The 18,232-nt window shown below is 44.5% G+C and overlaps 1 protein-coding gene across 1 annotated transcript in view; it reads right to left on the bottom strand.

Moving 5' to 3' along the window:
- Positions 1-7,810, bottom strand: part of ARMC9 (armadillo repeat containing 9) — a 121,756-nt gene extending 113,946 nt beyond the window's left edge. The window contains exons 1-4 of the mRNA XM_074963397.1: positions 7,677-7,810; positions 5,700-5,787; positions 3,926-4,051; positions 886-1,056 (exon numbers count right to left, since the gene is read on the bottom strand). Coding sequence (XP_074819498.1) covers positions 886-1,056; positions 3,926-4,051; positions 5,700-5,753 — 351 coding nt within the window. The 5' untranslated portion in view covers positions 5,754-5,787; positions 7,677-7,810. The remainder of the gene's footprint in view (positions 1-885; positions 1,057-3,925; positions 4,052-5,699; positions 5,788-7,676) is intronic.
- Positions 7,811-18,232: the final 10,422 nt, after the last annotated feature.

Genomic DNA, 18,232 nt, shown 5'->3' with positions numbered 1-18,232 from the left:
TTACATTTCGGATCAAATTTTACCTGTCAGTGTCCAGTCATAACAAAGCAGAGAAGAAACAAGAGAGAACGCAAAGGCTCACACAGTGGAACATTTATTCTAGCAGATACCAATTCTCACCTATTAAACGCTGTGGACAGCTTTGTTAACACTAGGTGGCCCATTTAAACTGACCTTTCACAATCTGATGTGCTACTTTTCTATTGTGTAGTTACTATACAGTCCCCTGAAGCTATTCCCATTATAAAGTATCATTACTAGGGTCCAAAATAAATTAATTCTACTATATTATGGTGAGGTACTACATAGTTAAGGTTACAAATGATGTTTACAATACAAAACTGGATTTCGGACCACATTCTAAAAGCTGCAGAAAAGGTCATCTGAACCCAAAATAACAGAAATGGTAGATGAGGCTAAAAAAAGACTTTTTTCACCAAAAAAAATTGAGGTGTCAATCAATCTTGAAATATGGAAGTTTGACATAATGAGGTGTTTTTCCTGTTTGGTAGATTCTGTTCATTAATTTGGTGGTCATATCTTATTTGCCTTGTAGGTTACTGAATGTCCACTGGAATAAAATAAACTCCCATGAATTCAAGGGCAAGATTTTAAAGGTAGACCTCCCTTTGAACTCTTTGGAACTTGACAGTACTCAGCACCTTATAGGATCAGGTTCAAACGAATAATTTCATCTCCACACTTCACTAGCTCAAGGGTCTGCTTTCAAGACAAACTCAAATATAGGCTGCTGTTGAAGGAATGGATTTGCCTGGGAATACCTAAAGACCAATCCATTCTAATCCATTTTGTTTTGGCAAACACCAAGGTTGGAGAAGATACACACAAAAATCAAACTAAGTCCAAACTGAAAAGCAAACCTACAGGCTTGCCCACGGAGTGCTTCAAAAGGTAGATGGCAAAGTGGATGTGAAGATAAAATTCCAGCTTCTGGGCAAGAGGCTCATTGTCTCGGAGTGAAGAGGAAATATGCTCCTCCCAAAGTTCAAAGAAAACTTTCTGCTCTCCATCTTCAAATGCTGTAAGCAGATCCTTCTGCAAACAAGAAGAGAGTTCATTCAGCCCCACATATAGATGGGCAACATTTTCAAAAGTACCTGACTTAGAAGCTTAAGTTCCATTTAAATCCACTTAAATCTCTTAGCTGTTTTTGAAAATTTTACCCAAAGCCTCTCACAATTAGATACAATTAGAGCGCTGACACAGCACTGAGAGATCACCAAGGAATCAATGCCTGCATGGCAGACACAAAACCCACTTCACCGGGCTTCTGATCTTGTGACTTCAGCCAATGCAAGTGTGTCTGCATCTTATTAAACTTGCCCCCTCCTCAGATATGTCTCTTTTCATTCATTTTCTTTTTTGGTAGCTTCTCCTTCAGGGGTTTGTTTTTCTTAATATCAGCCTCTCTCATCACTTCTATAGAAGTGATCCACAAATGTATATGTCCCTGGACTTTCTCTCTGACTCTCCTTATCCCCCAGCTATCTTCATGTCTTCACTATCAGTTCCTGGCTGTATGGTAACTACCACTATGAAATATTTCTAAATATTAGAGCAGGGGTAGGCAACCTATGGCATGTGTGCCAAAGGCAGCACAGGAGCTGATTTTCAGTGGCACTCACACTGCCGGGGTCCTGGCCACCAGTCCGGGGGGCTCTGCATTTTAATTTAATTTTAAATGAAGCTTCTTAAACATTTTAAAAACCTTATTTACTTTACATACAACAATAGTTTACTTATATATTATAGACTTATAGAAAGAGACCTTCTAAAAATGTTAAAATGTATTACTAGCACGTGAAACCTTAAATTAGAGAGAATAAATGAATGAAGACGACTTGGGACACCACTTCTGAAAGAACAGGAGTACTTGTGGCACCTTAGAGACTAACACATTTATTCGAGCATAAGCTTGCATGGGCTACAGCCCACTTCATTGGATGCATAGAATGGAACATATAGTAAGAAGATATACATATACATACATACAGAGAACATGAAAAGGTGGAAGTAGCCATACCAACTGTAAGAGGTTAATTAATTAAGATGAGCTAAGGTGCCACAAGTACTCCTGTTCTTTTTGTGGATACAGACTAACATGGCTGCTACCCTGAAACCTGTCACTTCTGAAAGGTTGCTGATCCCTGTACTAGAGTCCTCTGTTTTTCATGTACACTCACCTGACCTTAAACCCCCTACCCTACTACAGTTAGAAACCTTGGGAGTCATCCTAGATTCCAAAATTGCCCGTATCTCTCTGCTCTCCCTGATGAATAAATTTGTCTATCCCCACCTCTAGAACACAACTTAGCTAGAATTCACCCTTACCATCTCCCAGTCTCTGAAAAATAATCTACATTCATGGTTCGATTACTCCTCATCACAATTAATACAATTTATGGTCTTCTTAAATCCCTATTTACCAAACCTCAGAGAGTTCAGAACACTGCAAGCCTCTCTCTTGTTCTAGAAAACTCAGTCATAACAACCTCTTTCCTCCATCACCTTCACTGGTTTCCCGGCCATCTCCAGATCCAATTAAAAAAATGCCCTCTTGGTTTTCAAAATTATTTGTTAACTTCCTTCATTAAACCGCTTTGCCTTCACATTATCCTACACCTCCACTCACTCACTCTGCTTCTTCTTCATCTCCTTTCCACAACCCTCCAAGGTTGGGAGGCCTTCACATTATTTCCGTTGTCCTATCTCACTCAAAAAAATAATAATAATCACACCTTAAAATCTCTCTGTAAGATGGATATGAAACTCTGCCCAACTTTCACTCACTCCTCATCATTTATCCTTCCCCTTTCCTTCTCTAACTATGATTAGTATGCAAAAAAATAATACGGGGGGTACAGGAAGAAACATTAGATCCAGACGTATCAGTTTATCCATGTCTTCATAATAATGAGGTAGAGTCCCAGGAGCAGAGGGAGTACATAATTCCTGGGTATATTTTAATAAGTTAACATGATGGATGGATGTATTTTGTTTTGTAAAGTGTGCCTATCCTATATTCTAGAGCACATTTACAGATAATTTTATCCAGAAACATTCAGAACATTTCAAAATATTAACAACATCCTCCTCCTAACCATTAGGAATAACAACTTTGCAACAACCCACTCCTACCCTCCTCATCAACTTGAGACATAACATGACCATCAAGGCCCGTAGCCAGACCATAGTGTCTCGTGATTTTGGGTGCCTCAGCTTTGGGCATCCTATTTGACTTGTCTTAAAGATGCCTGGTTTTATGAAGGTGGGAGTTCAGTAGCGGAGCATGGAAAAAAGCAGATGTTTTGACTTGCTGGCAATGCCGAAAACACAGGAAAGGAGTTCAATGTTGGTCAAACCAAAACGAAACATTTTCCAAATATTGAAACAAATTAAATTAAAATTAAAATTAAAAGAGAATTCTGGAACAAAAAGTCATTTTGAACTGAAAAAAATCTAAACGTTTTGATTTTTTCAGAATTTCTTTTTTTTTAAAACCCCAAAATAATTTGACAAAATTGACTGGAATTCATGAAACTTTTAGGTGTTGCTGACTCATCATTATTTGCCAAACAAAAGTTTTGTATGAAAAGTTTCGCCCAGCTCTACTGAAAATCAGACCCTTCCAATGAGCGTCAATCTGGAAACCCAAAAACTGAGCCACCCAAATTCATGAGTCGCATTTGAAAATTTAGACCTTGAGTTCTGTAGGACTCTGGTTCCTGATGGGGTGAATTTGAGTTGAGATTCTTTCACTGAAAATACCCTGCTATCAGCCTACTCCTGTTTAAACCAAAAGTTAGCTTAAACATTTCAGATTATTTCAACTGATGTAATAGTACAGTGCTCTCTACCTGTTCTGATCATTAGCTAGTCAAACCAAATATAAAAGATTTGTTACCTGGATAATCAAAGCCTTTGAGTCTCTCAAGGAACCACCTGCTGTTTTAGGTAATGGCTTCCCTTTTATTTTACATTCCTTTGTAAATGTTTTCACTGTGTCTTCAAACTCTGCAAAGTCTAAATACTAAAGACACAAGAACACACATAGATAACAAACTCTAAGCTTTTTAATGTTTAAAACAGTGACCAATGAATCGCCAAACTTATTTAAAGGTTTGCTACAAAGCTTTACTATAGTCAGTTGATTTTTTTAAAATCAAGAAAAGCAACTAATAACCAAAAAGAAAAGGAGTACTTGTGGCACCTTAGAGACTAACCAATTTATTTGACCATAAGCTTTCGTGAGCTACAGCTCACTTCATCGGATGCATGAGCTGTAGCTCACGAAAGCTTATGCTCAAATAAATTGGTTAGTCTCTAAGGTGCCACAAGTACTCCTTTTCTTTTTGCGAATACAGACTAACACGGCTGTTACTCTGAAACTAATAACCAGTAATGCAACAGTTTTTTTAAGCTTGGTTGAACAGATAGTCACATAACTTTATTGTAATTAACACTTTCTGAAGGTATCGTCATCTACAGGTAATGGGACCTCTAGCTTCAAGAGAATCAGACAAACGTTGTGGCTGAATTTTAAAAGATCTGATAATTTTACCATCACTCATAATATCTTAACTTAAGCAAACCACATTCTTCAGGCCAAGCTGCAAAAGGTCCAGAAAGATTTCTCCCTCCTCCATCCAAAATGTACAAAACTAGCCACATTACAGGGTTTGGGGGAGATTTGCCTGCCTCTGAAGTATTAGCCAGTGTTAGAGGCAGGACACACATTTGGATGGACCAACAATCTGGTGCGTCCAATTATGGAAAATCCTGTGTTTGGCTTTACCATTTCATGAGAAATTCATAAAGTACAAATATAGACTAAAAACTGTTGGTATGAAAGTGTAAAAAGAGAGAAACCAAATCACAAGAGTGGAGCCTCTGTCACCAGAGTAAGGAGAAAAGATATGTCAATTATGTGATGAAGCAAGTTGTATGTACCGTTTGTGGCACAGGGCTAAACAGGCGGCTGTACCACAGCAAAGCCTTAACTTAAAACTAATTTAAAAGAGAAAATTCTTATCTGTGTTATTGATACCAAGAAGATTAAAATTTAAATAATGTATGTTGATGTTTCACCATTCATGCTGTTTTCTTGTTTGTTACATTTTGGATATACCCCAAATCCTATAAAGACGTATACACTTTATTCAACTTCATACACTGCAAATAGTCCCACTGAAGGCAACGGCACTAATCACAGTGCATAATGTTAAGTATATATTTTAACTCTTTGTAGGATCAGAGCCTCACGTTAGACAATAACAGGGGACTGGTACATTTCACTTTCTAATTCTCAGGTACTAGTATATTTGGTCTGTGAGTCTAACACCACAGCGAAGGATTAAACAAATGCTTTTCACTGTTTATTTTAAAAATTTCATTAACACAATTCTATTTATATTATGTTTTGCAAATCCTTTTTAAAATGAAACCTTTTGGGTCCAAAGTTAGTTGATAGTGTTCCTTTAACTAAGGTCCTGATTTTGCAGTGAGCTCCATGCAAGCAGTGAGTGCCCCATCAGTGGGACTCCATGCAACCGCAAGCATCTACTCACATAGAGTAATGGCAGCATCAATGCCTAACAGTTACAAATTTGCCCCTTCCCCCATCCCTAAATGCAGGCACCAGATGATTTCTTCTTTTTTATTCCGTAGTAAACATCTACCTCTTTCACCAGCCCAAGTAACTCGGCTTCATAAGCTAGGATGTCTCCCATCATTAAAGGTTACTGCTGAGTCTCACTGAAGAAAGACCTACAAGTCATCAAAACACATTGAATTATTAACACCACTAGTTCTCTCTCATTCACACGTTATCTATCAGAGTGTTTCCCAAACAGTGGGTCCCGGCCCAGTGGGTCACCAGAAGGTTCTAAATGGGTTGCAGGCCCAATGCAGAGGGGAGGCCCCAGGAAAGGGGGTTTGTGGAGAAAGCGCCCATCCCCCCAATCATCAAGAAGCAGAGGCTCCTGTCTCCTGGAGCTTGGCCTAGCTCCCCACTCCAGGCATTGAGACCTGGTACACAGGGTTGCACCGCCACTGATTTGGCTCAGCCAAACCTGAGCGTCACTGAAACCCTGTGTGCCAGGTCCCAAAGCCAGGAGCAAGGAGCTGAGCCCAGCTTCATGGGACAGAAAGTGCCACCATGGGTTGAGTGCCTGAGTGCAGGACAGGCTTGCTCTCCAATCAACCAATCCACCCACCACCACCCCGCAGCCTCCCTTCTGGACCAGGCCATGATTAGGATTGTGGTAATGGGACAGCGGATGATGCTGTGGCAGGGTTGCTGGAACAATTTTTATAGTGGGGGTGCTGAGAGCCGTTGAACCAAACTATAAATCCTGTGCATAATAGAAACCACTTCAAGCCAGGGGACCCCCGCCCCACACTGCAACCACTTCAAGTTGCAGCACCCCCTGCACCCCTAGTTCCAGCATCTATGTGCTTTGGGTGACCTGTCAGTGCCTCATTGTCAAGGCAAGGAGGAGGTAGCAGACGGGAAGGAAAAGGATGTTGGCCTATGATTTTCGCCCCCAGCCCCGCCATGAATTTGGACACTGGGTGGGACGCATAAAAAGACAAAGTACAGTTGGTGGGTCACTTTAATAAAAAGTTTGGGAACACTGGTCCACCTTATTTCCAGTAATGCTCCAAAAAGGAATTCTGTAAATATATCTTCTTGGTGCTCCATATTTCAGCCCCAGTCCTGCAAAGAACCAGCTAGCCCGTCTCCTTGGAGACCCATTGACTCCAATGGAGAGACTCACAAATGCAAGGATATGCCTGGCCAGCGCCTTAGCAGATTGGGGGCCTAAATCTCCATTAAAGACCTTCATATGAAATTAGATCAGTTTACATCAGCACAGCAGGTTCAACTGCATAACCGGAAACTAGCCGGTGCTAGTAAATCAACGTCACCATCGATAAACGGGGGCATAAGAACCTAGGTGGCGGTTTTGCCAATGGCACAATAGTGAGACTCTTTACTGGTTCCTGTTGTACAAAACGTAAACGTGTGCGCGCGCAGGGAAAAGCACGGATGCCGTAGCCGGCTGCTAATGGAAGAGTAAAGCCAGACTGAATATTCTAGGCTGGCTGGGCTTGCGGTCACCTGCGGCCAGCGACGCTGTGGTGCCAGCCTTGACCGCTGGTGCTGATGACCCACAAAGCAGAATATGAGCTAGACCCTGCCCCCGTACCCCTCAGCCTGGCCATTATTAGTCACCCCCTTTCCCACAGGCAGGGCCGCGGAGCTGGAGCCTGGGAAGAGACTGGACGGAGGAGCGGGGAGAGAAGCGGGGGAGAAGCCCCATTTCTGCCGCACCCCCAGTTTGGCTAACGGCTGGGCCTGAACCTTCCGGGGGAGGGAGGGAGGGAGGGAAGGGGAGCCCCCCCACACCCCACGTGGGGAATCCCTCGCCACCAAGGCTGGCGGGGGAAACCCCATCACAGCCACCCACCCCAGGGCAGGCAGGCTGACCCTCATCCCCAGAATGGGCGTGGGGGCTCCCATTAATCCCGCCCAGGATGGGTGGGGGAAGCCCCCTCCCCAGGAGCTGGTGGGGGGAGCCCGCCCGGGGCGGGGCGTCCCCCCATCCCTGTAGGCGGGGAGGTCTCGCTACCCGGGGGCCGGAGCCTCCTACCTGCTCCGCTTCGGGTCCGACCAGGCCGCTCCCCGGCCCGCTGCGGCGTTGCCTGGCAACGGCAGCCCCCCTCCCGGGCTGAGGCCGGGGTCACGTGATACCACGCAGCCAATCCGGAGGTAGGGGGCGTTGGCCGGGATCATGTGACAGAGAGGGGCCGGGGCGGGAGGGGGCTGGACGTCTGTGGCCGGGGGGGTTCCCCCGCCCCGCGCAGCTCCCCCTAGCCGAGGGGGGCGGGGGAGCGCCGGACCGGGCGCCGCCTGTCCCAGCGGGTGTACAGCGCCTAGCACGGCCGAGCCGGGGGGTTCAGTGGCGCCCGGCGCTGCTCGTGTGCGCAGCCCCGTCCTCAGAGCTCACCGACTGGACAACTGGGGGGGGGGGGGAGGCAGCTGAGGAGAGGGGAAGGGACGTGCCCCAGGCTACACAGCTGGCCGGCTGGGAAGAGAATCCGGGGGTCTCACCCCCAGGTCGGTGCCCCTCCCCGCCCCCCGGTGCTGGCCCAGCGCTTCTGAAACTCGAGCCATTCGGAAACAGGCCCTTCGCATTACCCCGCATGGTAAGCAAGAGCCCCCATTGTACAGAGGGGGAAACTGAGGCAGAGAGGGAGAAAAGGGCTGTGTGCAGGGTCACTTCGGAGAAGGCAACCAGGAGGTCCCCTTGACTCCATCACATTCTCACCCCAGCAAGAACAGTGACATTTTTAGCTATTTTATGAATCTCTAACTTTGAATGTGGCAGCCTAACTCAAGGCTAGTCTACAATGGCAGCTCTTTAACGGGGGTGGTCGAGGCAGAGCCCTGGGAGAGAGCCCTCCCAGCACCCTAAACAAACCACCTTCACAAGGGGGGTAGCGCCCAGGCTGGTGCACTGTCCACACTGGCGCGTTACAGCTCACCCCCCTGAGCGAGAAAGTTGCAGTGCTGTAAATTGCCAGTGTAGACAAGCCCTTTTAAGTATACACAGTGATTGCAGACTCACTTCACATTTGCTGCTCTCCAACCTCTGAAACCGCAAGAGCTGCAGGCCTGAATGACATCTTTGTGTTTGCTCCAGAGCTTTCTGATATCCTATACAGCATTGCTCCGTGTGGAATTCATGCTTTGCATTAACTAGGAAGGCTCTGTGTTTTCAGTCAGAGGGGCTCTGTCACAGACAGGTTTTTTTGAATACAGGTTATTTTCCCACATTAACATTGTCTGCTGCCACAAAAATTAATGTTGGGGTTTTTTTTGCTGACCCTATGTGATGAGACTGTTCCTTTAATTCTGTCTCTAACATTACATGAAATTTACTTGTGGGTTGGAATTAGTTTTTTAGAAAAATCTATATCATCCCACATGTCTGTAACCTCTTGCTTTTGGACCTTTCCAGTTAAAATCTGCAAACTGCATACACACCTTTCTCTGTTTTCTAGTGCATATGCCTTGCAGATACAGCTTTTAATTACACAGACAGTTTATAAAATATAATATAACACTTCATAACATATACATGTATAACATCTGCCACTGAGTAATAGTATGCTATTGGTGCCAAACAGATGGAAACCATAAAAGTCATTTATATAGTATAAATAGGGCAAGGACTCCCTGCCTTGTTCACTGTATACCTTACAAGTTGCATTTTAGAAAGCTATAGAAAATAAATTGGATGATATTTTATTATTTGAGAAATAGCATGTGAGTATGCAGTTAGAATCTCAGAGCATACACACAACATGCAGTATGAAGGGTTGTGCATGCAACCTTAACGTCGCACATTCAAAAAAAAAAAAAAAATCAGAAAAAGCCACTGTTAAGGTTCTGTTAATATAGCTTACAGTGGATCGTTTGGAAAAAGATATTACACAATCTCAAATTAATGGGCCAAATACCACTGGTATGCTCTGTCCTGTTCAGAGAGGCCTGTCTCACTGCGTGCACACTTGCTTTCTGTACAGCCTGGCTCATTGAGCGTGCTTGAGACACACAGATTCACTGACTCCTAGCCTAGCACTGATTCCCTGGCCTCTCTTCCTTTAAAATGCTAGTAAAAATGGCTCCAAAACTGAACCCAAAGTTTTATGCATGCCCAAAATGCAAGTTTCAAATACTAACAACTATGCAAAATCCAAAACCCACTTTCATGGGAAATCTCAAGGGTACTTTTCCTCAATAAGAGCTATTTCCCGTCCAGCCTTCAGCTTTCTAGCCTTAAGCTATTCAAAACAGTAAGATGACTTTTAATTAATGATCTATGTGTATTCTTTTCTTCTCATTTTTGATCAGACGTCCCACAAACAGGAGGAAAAAAAAATCACACTTGAGCAGACACCAGATCTAAAAATATCAGCTGATAGGTGAAATGTATAGAAAGTTAGGAGCAACCAGAGACTGGGTTATAATAGACCCACACAACATTCAGGATAGCTATTGCTAACATTCCAGCAACAGCATACCGGGATCGCTATACCACCATTAAAAAGCAGCCATCTCTGCAATGGAAAGAAACTGGGGCAAGGAACTGGGCCAAATCCCCTCTCTTAGGGAAAAGGCCACAGGATGTTTAACAACCACATAGCATAGTCAAGACCTTGTCTGAATAAACCCGGAATGAATCAGTACAAGGAAGGGATCACTTAACTGGGTTCCAGTTCAACTAAGGTCAAGAATCATGGAGTTCTCAGGTATAAAGCTATTGTGACTAGAGTCTGTGCCACCAAACTCCTATAGGCATGATGTGATCCAGGTCCCACAAAGAATTTCCAGGTATTTATAGATAAGTTTGACGGGTCTTGAAATGACTACCAGTATCTCAGTGATGGATCAAGCTATTGGGAACACTCCAAGGATATGGACAACTAGGACAGTTGTGCGCAAGAGCTGGTGCCGAGGGTGGTGTGATCAACTAAGAATTAATACAGCTGACAGTTTTTTGTAATACACTTTGTCTTTGCAAAGCAGTCAGCTGCCCCTTCACTGGGGTTTTAAATAGACAAAAGATAACTGTGGTGATGGGTGGCAATATAAAAGTCTGTGGTAGATTGTCAGTGGAAAACTGCACCAGCCAGCACTGCAATACTGCGAACTGCTGTATATATTCTGTGTATCAGCTGCTAGAGAAAATGGCACATTTACTAGGTAAACTCATCATCACTTGGCTGTTTACATCTCACTTTAAAAGTATAAATACATATTGGGAACTTTTCTGCTGTTAGAACATGTGGGATTAATGGATATAAATTCCATTATGGCAGATGGGCACATTAGAAAATCCCCAACACATGGGTGGAATAACCATATCAAAAATTACTGCACAATAATCACATTTGACAAGCATTTTCAGTCAAGGGGACTGAGTAATGGAATGAACTTCCAGGGGAAATTAGGTAAACCTGGAGTCTGATCCTCTCTAGGAAATGCTGCGAAATCCTCCTCTTTTTTAAAAAAAGCCTCTTCACCGTAGAAAGAATGAGACTCACAACATTGAAACCCCCATCTTCCCCAAATCCTCCCCCTCATAACAAAACAAATCGACAGCCAACCCAAAAATATACCTCCAGCACAGATTTTATACCAGAGAGAGATAAGCCAGAAATTCCATGAAGTCCCCCTAAAGATTTCACTATTGCTATTGATTTTACATGGAAGGCCCTCAGATACTGTGGTGATGGACAGCAGAATAAAAGCTTAGGGTAGAATCTAGGAGGTACCCAAGGCTGGAACAGTAGGGATTGCTATGGGTCAGGAGGGAGGTCCATTGGCAGAGTTCAGTGAAGGGACCTGGAACAGATTAGCTGGGGATGTTGTGAGTCAGGCAGCGCGGTTGGGGAAGGAGGGAGGACCGGAATAGCACAATATTCTGCAGGTCAATATTAAAATACGGTCACAAAGATGTGGAGACAACTTGCCCAGTGTCGGCCTTCACCATTCCTTCCTCAAGCCAGTGCTAGTGCCTCACCTTTACGAGCAACAGCTTCACTCACTGTGGCACTCCGCCACCTTTTTATGGCTGTTTTAACAGCTATCTCTTGTGTAAATACTGTGTGCTTTTTAATATCCCTGAATTTATTCAGAGTTCAGAAATTCCAGAAACTAGAAACATCTGCCTCTCCTGGCAAATCCGCAAAAGGCTGAAAGGATTGTTGATACTTGTGGGTTATGCTGCTGTGTTGCTGTTCAAAGCTAAAATTACTGTAGGTCCCCTTCTGTTTATTCTAAAAGCAGATGCTTCCCACTGTAAACAGAGAAATCTCTATAACTCTGTGGCTTACTGGAGCATGTTGAAACCATGGAGTTTCTTTTACATTGATAATATTTGCACAGCCTTTAAAGAAAAGGAGTGCACTTTTGGGTGCATTGAGGAAACGGTCTACCTGATGTGCTAAATACAGTGACTTGGGGAAACTAAATTCATATCAGAGAGAAAAGACAGAAGGCAGATAACGTGTTGAGATGGTGTTTGCTCTGATGCTGTTGTCTTTTTGAACCTACTAAATGTGTTTTTGAAGGAAACTAAAAATGTAATGAAGTCAGCCATCTATAGGACTCTAAGGAAAAAGATGCGTAGTCAGCTACACAAGGGGGGTGTTCTGTGCAAAGTGACCTCATATTTTCCAGCACCTGCCGTATAATCTCGTGTACTCTGGAATGTTGCAGGTGTTGAAGCTGCATTAGTTTGTGGTATGCTACACAGCATATAAAAGGAATAAAGGTTTGCTTTGATAGTGTATTGTGTGATTTCTTCAGCCCCCTCCGTGCCCGAACAATCTCCATGCTCAATCTGTTTACTGAAGTATACACAAGTCCTATACAAATCTATAGTTCAAAGCCAGAGAACATGAAATCACTCGGTTAGACAAAGGCAGAAAACAGCCCATAAATAAAAGTCCTGCAAGTTCCTTCCCTGCCCAAATATTTAAGAAGAAATCAAAGTAACTGAGTAAAAACCAGAGATGACACTTCCAACTTACTGAACTGCTTAATAGTGATAACACCACATAGCACTTCTATAGTACATTTAATTAGGAGCCCAAACTGCCAACAGCAGGAGCCTCTGCTCTTAGCCCTAGGCGGTCGACAGCGGAAAGTCACAGAAAAGTAATAATGGATCTTACTGCTTCAAATAATAAGGTCCCCTGCGATTTTCCATGGCTTGTCCTCAACTCAGTCACAATTTTTTGACAATCATCCCGCGATTCAAGTAGGGCCTTACTCATGAGTCAGTGCCAGAATGCAGATAAGAAGCCAGGTTTCCTGACAGCCAGAGTACTGTTCTAACCACTAGACTCCACTGCCTTAATCAAATTGGTCAATGAATCCTAAACATTTCACACAATGCTGTGGAATATTTTGGATGAAAAATATAATTCTACACCCCACACTTAGAACACACACCTGGGCCCAGACATAACGGAGGTTGAGTGGGTACTTCTGGGGGAATTCTGGACCACTGCGCAATGCAGAATTGGTGCAGAATTAATGTTCTGCACAGAATTTCCTTTTCCCGCCCTGCAGAACTGCTGCCCGCCAGTCGGGGCCGCTGGACCTGGCAGAGCCCAGCTCTCCAGCCCACAAATAGAACACACTGCTGTGGGGAGGGAGGCAGGAGCTGGAGGGTTCCCAGCAGCTGCAGTTCCCAGCATGCAGGAAACGCTGTACAAGCCCGGGACTCTGCATCAGGCTGTTTATCATTCCTCTGCATCCATGGGGGAGAAGGGGATGGGTGTCTGGGCCAGGAGTGCCCAGCAACTGGGCTCTGGGAGGGAGAGAGTATGGGTGTCTGGGCCTGGGACAGGATGAGGCTGTCTGGGCTGGGGGGGCGCCCCACAGCTAGGCTCTGGGAGGAGCGGGTGTGGGAGTCTGGACTGGGGGGTTGCCGCAGCTGGGCTCTAGAGGGGAGGGAGTGTGGGTGTCTGGCCCTGTGGCTGGGCTCTGGGGGGAAAGGGGAAGAGAGACAAAAACTGGGTTGTCACAGGGATTTCTTTAACTCTCTACTCCTGGGGGAATTTTTTTGTTGTCTGTAATGTTACAGACATAGTTGCTAACAGGTATTTTGAAATAAATTACCTAAATACAGTAACTCCTTGCTTAATGTTGTAGTTATGTTCCTGAAAAATGTGACTTCAAGCAAAACGATGTTAAGCAAATCCAATTTCCCCATAAGAATTAATGTAAATAGGGGGGTTAGGTTCCAGGGAAAAAATTTTCACCAGTCAAAAGACATTATATATATATACAGTATAAGTTTTAAATTATTTTAAACAAACAATTTAATAGTGTACTCACCAATGATGATTGTGAAGCATGGTTGAGGCAAGGTCATAGCAGGGTCGGGGCGCGGGGCTTGCCCCACTCTGCCCGCCTGGCGCTCTTGCCTGGGAGTGGGGTTGGGGGCTTGCCCACTCCCTGGCTGGAATGCCAGGCAGGCGGAACGGGGTAAGCCCCCATGCCCCGACCCCACTCCCCAGCTGGAATGCCAGGCAGGCAGAACGGGGCAAGCCCCCACGCCCCGACCCCACTCCCCGGCTGGAACGCTGGGCGGGCACGCGAACCGGGGCAAGCCAAACAACCTTATAACGGAACATTGCACGACTTTAAATGAGTATGTTCTCTAATAGATCAGCAACCTAATAACGAAACAATGTTAACTGGGACGACTTTAAGTGAGGAGTTACTGTAATTGAAACTGGTGTGATTATATTGTGTTATTTTGAGAAATAAAACATGCATAATTTTGAAGAATTTTAAAATATTGGGCACAGAATTTTTAATTTTTTGGTGCAGAATTCTCCTAAGAATAAGATTGAGCTAGAGCTAGAAACATTATGACATTCACCTGCGCGCATACACACACACACAATATTTTGTTACCAATAGACTGTACTAATACCACATAATTGTAAAAAATATAACTAAAACTATCATACACCACCCCAAAACATTGTTTATCTATGGCTCACCTATTTCATGTTTGTGGGAATTCCCCATTCTATATAATTTCTGGGTCTGGTTTGAAATCTATAATATAGAAATGACAGGTACTCCAATAATGATCACTCTAGCTCTGTCATTCTTGGGTAGCTGCAAAGATGACAACTTCAGTGGATGCAAAATTAATGGTATCAACACTGTTCTCACTGGTAGCAAAAAAAGGTTATCCCAAATTTGTGGCTATCTAAATAATGCAAAACTTGAATTAATTATTTTAAGCTTTTTAAACTTACTTCCTGTTTCAGGAGGCTGGATGGTTTTAAGGTTAGAGCAGTGTAAAACTCAGGAGAACAATTCCTGGCTTTCCACAGACCCACTGTGACCGTGGGCAGTCACTAACTCTCTGTGGTTCAGTTCCCCATCTTTAAAATCGAAATAACTCTTTCTCTCAGGTTGTCTATTTAGATTGTGAACTCTTTGGGGCAGGGACTGTATCTTCCTCTGTGTCTGTACAGCACCAAGGACAATGGGAATTGGGGCCTCTGTGTGCTACGGTAATACAAATTATAACTATAATAGGAGGACAATGATACATTTTATGCAACGTGGTTCATTTATTCAGACCATCTCAACCTTGCGGGCTAGACTGGCTCATTTCACAGACCCGCCTCCATCCAGCTTTGAACCCTGTGCAACCATTTCCTCCCACCTATCCCAAAGTGACACCCCACCGGCTGAAAGTTATTTCAGTAGTAAAATTGTTAAACAGTTCTGATACTATAAAGACTTTTAGCCTGTGGGGAAAATGACAGTTCTGAACCTGGAACAGATCCATTGGACTAATCATGACCCTGGCTTCCCTGTAACAGTTGTCTCCATTAAGTTACAAGGAGAGTTGGGAGTTTCTCTGTGAGCTTAGCCCCTTTTCTCAATTCCAAAGGTATAGAGCAGTGCTTCTCAAGCTATCTGATGTGGGGGACCGGCATTTTTTTTTTTCCAATGTGCACGCAGACCGGCAGCCGATGGCTCGCGGACCAGCACCAGTCCGCGGACCACCACTTTGAGTAGCACTGGTCTAGAGCACCCACTCCCTAAGCAGAGCCTGTTATCAGATCTGATGCACATGAGTTTTGGGGATGGGCAAGCCCAGCATCCATAAGTAACACTTTCTGCCATCTCCAGTTGGCAGCAGACTCAGTTTCTCTCCTGGTTTTGGTTGTACAAATGTTCATCATGTCCTCTCCGGACTTACAGCAATGCTAAGCCATACACCTGGGCCTTAGGAAATTCCAACTTGTCCAGAACGCTGGTGCTCATCTCAGCAACACGGACCAACTTTGTTCCTCTGGCCAGTGGAATACTCCACCATCATGGTGAAGCTCATCTGAGCAGGGGACCGAGCTTTCTCAGGGGCCAGTCCCGATGGAACAAACCTCCCCAAGCACTAAGAACCGGCACAAACTTCCCCACCTTCCACTGCCAGTGCCAGGCGTGCGGCTTCAACCAGCCTTCTCTGAGGTAAACACAAAGTAGCACGTAGACGTTAAAAAGAACCCTATCGAAACTACACAGCACACCCAGTTCTCTCCCTGGGGAGAAGATGAATGAGAGAATGAACCATGTGACAGATGTTCTTCCCACACTTACTGCCCCGCTGGAAGGTGCTCAGTATAAGAACTTGAATAGAATAGAAATGCAACATAAAAACTGGCCCCCTCTTTCCTTTCTCACTCCCTGCGTCGATCCAAACATACGTTGGATGTGCCAAACCGGGGAGAGTCTGCAGAAACAGGGAGCTGCAGTTCGTCCAGAGGGAGTGGGAATCCGTGAGTAATGGGCGCTGCGTCTCTTATATAAACCGTAGGAGGGTTTCGTACCGTGGCCTACAGGCGGCGCAGGGCTGGGAGTGCGCTGCCAGGCAAACCACAGGCTGCTATAAAGCAAATTGCCAGACTGTGAGACTGAAGGTTAGTGGGAGGGGGGGGATGGCGAGGGTTAGCTGTCAGGACAGAGAAGAGGAGGAAACGATGTTCACGCGGCTGGCAGACACAGGGCCTTGCAGAGGAAGGCGATGTATTTGCTTTAGCCATCATTATATTCCCCTGTGCTTTTTCACTCCCTGCTAGTACACAGTGTTTATGATGAAAATACCCCAGGTCGCCATGTCCCCATAAAAGTGAATTCAGGCCTCCCAGGGAGGACCCTGGCTTGGATTTTAGCCATAGCAAATGGGCTGCATACTGGGCAGTGTGGCCTAGTGGACAGAACACTGGATGGGGCCTCAGAAGACCTGGGTTCTCTTCCTAGCTCTGCTGCTGGGTGACTCTGGCCTTCCCTGTGTCTCAGTTTCCCCATCTCTAAAATGGGGGGAAATACCAACTTCTTTTGTAAAGTACTTTGAGATCTGCTGATGACAAGAGCTAGGAATTATTACTATAACATACAAATGACAAACTGTGTTTTTAAAGGGACAGTGTCCTCCTGGTTTAGACTCAACATTTAGTATTTATGTTTGCAAGGGGTGGAGAAAGGAGTATAACATGGGGGAAGTTACAAAACCTAAAGTGAATAAAAGTGTTTGTATGGATTTGTTTTTCTTTCTTTCTGTCAGTAAAAGTAATTTGGGATTTAAGCATTCTCCTGCACTCTAGCACAGTCCTGCCAACCCTAAGCATTTGAAAATAATGAAGATTATTAAATTATTATTAATAGAATTATAAATTACAAATTAAAATAATACATTTAGTGGGGCTATTAGGTCTGAGCCTTTTGGGGGTTCCATATTCAGGTTTTTCTGCCCAACTTTGAGGACAAAAACATTTTCGTAAAAAATGTGGAAAGCTGAGATTCTCACAGTCACTTGACTTCCAGGAGCCGGAGGCTCTAAAAAACGCCAGCAAATATAATGAGACTCACAAGACAATTGTGGGAGTTGGCAAAGCCATGTAGAAAACCCAGACTCATCATCAGCATTCTGCACCAGCACCAGGAAGTGAAATGGACATGAAAGGGGGCGGGTTTCACTGTCCTAGTGAAAGGCAAAGAGGAAACAAACCACATGCATGGTGAACATTTATTTCCATTGGAATTATTGGCAGTGTTGAGGGATTGCAATGAGAAGAGGGAAGGGACATGGTGAGCAGGATCCAGGCAGAGACAGAAGGAGATAATGAGGCCAGGAATGGGAGAAGGAAACAAAAGGATGTCAAAGTTGGTTTTGTTAGTAGAACAGAGGGGTTGGGGGAACAAGAGACAAGGTCAAAGATACAGCTAGGCCTGTGTGATGTAGGGCCTTGAATGCAAGGACGAGGAGCTTGGACCTGATACTTCCTATCACAAATGGAGGTGTGTAAAGAGGGAGGTGATGGAGTCATGCGGATCGGCAAAAAAGATTGATTTAGGCAGCAGCATTTTGGATGGCCTGAGGGAGTATCCAGATGAGGTGTAACCTGGGTGTAAAACAGGTGTAGATGATAAAACAGCCTGAAGTGATCTGGGATGCAGTGGGTGAGCAAAATGGATGCATCTCACATGCAGAGGGGGTGTAGCAGGGCAAGCAAATATCAGGAGATTAGCAACCATCCCGTCAGATCATCAGAAAGCGTGTACGGTAAAGCACTGCTATTGTCCGTCCATACTACCTCC

This window comes from Natator depressus, chromosome 9 (assembly GCF_965152275.1).
Source record: "Natator depressus isolate rNatDep1 chromosome 9, rNatDep2.hap1, whole genome shotgun sequence".
In the NCBI taxonomy this organism is placed as follows: domain Eukaryota; kingdom Metazoa; phylum Chordata; order Testudines; family Cheloniidae; genus Natator; species Natator depressus.
This window is presented reverse-complemented; position numbering and strand designations above follow the sequence as displayed.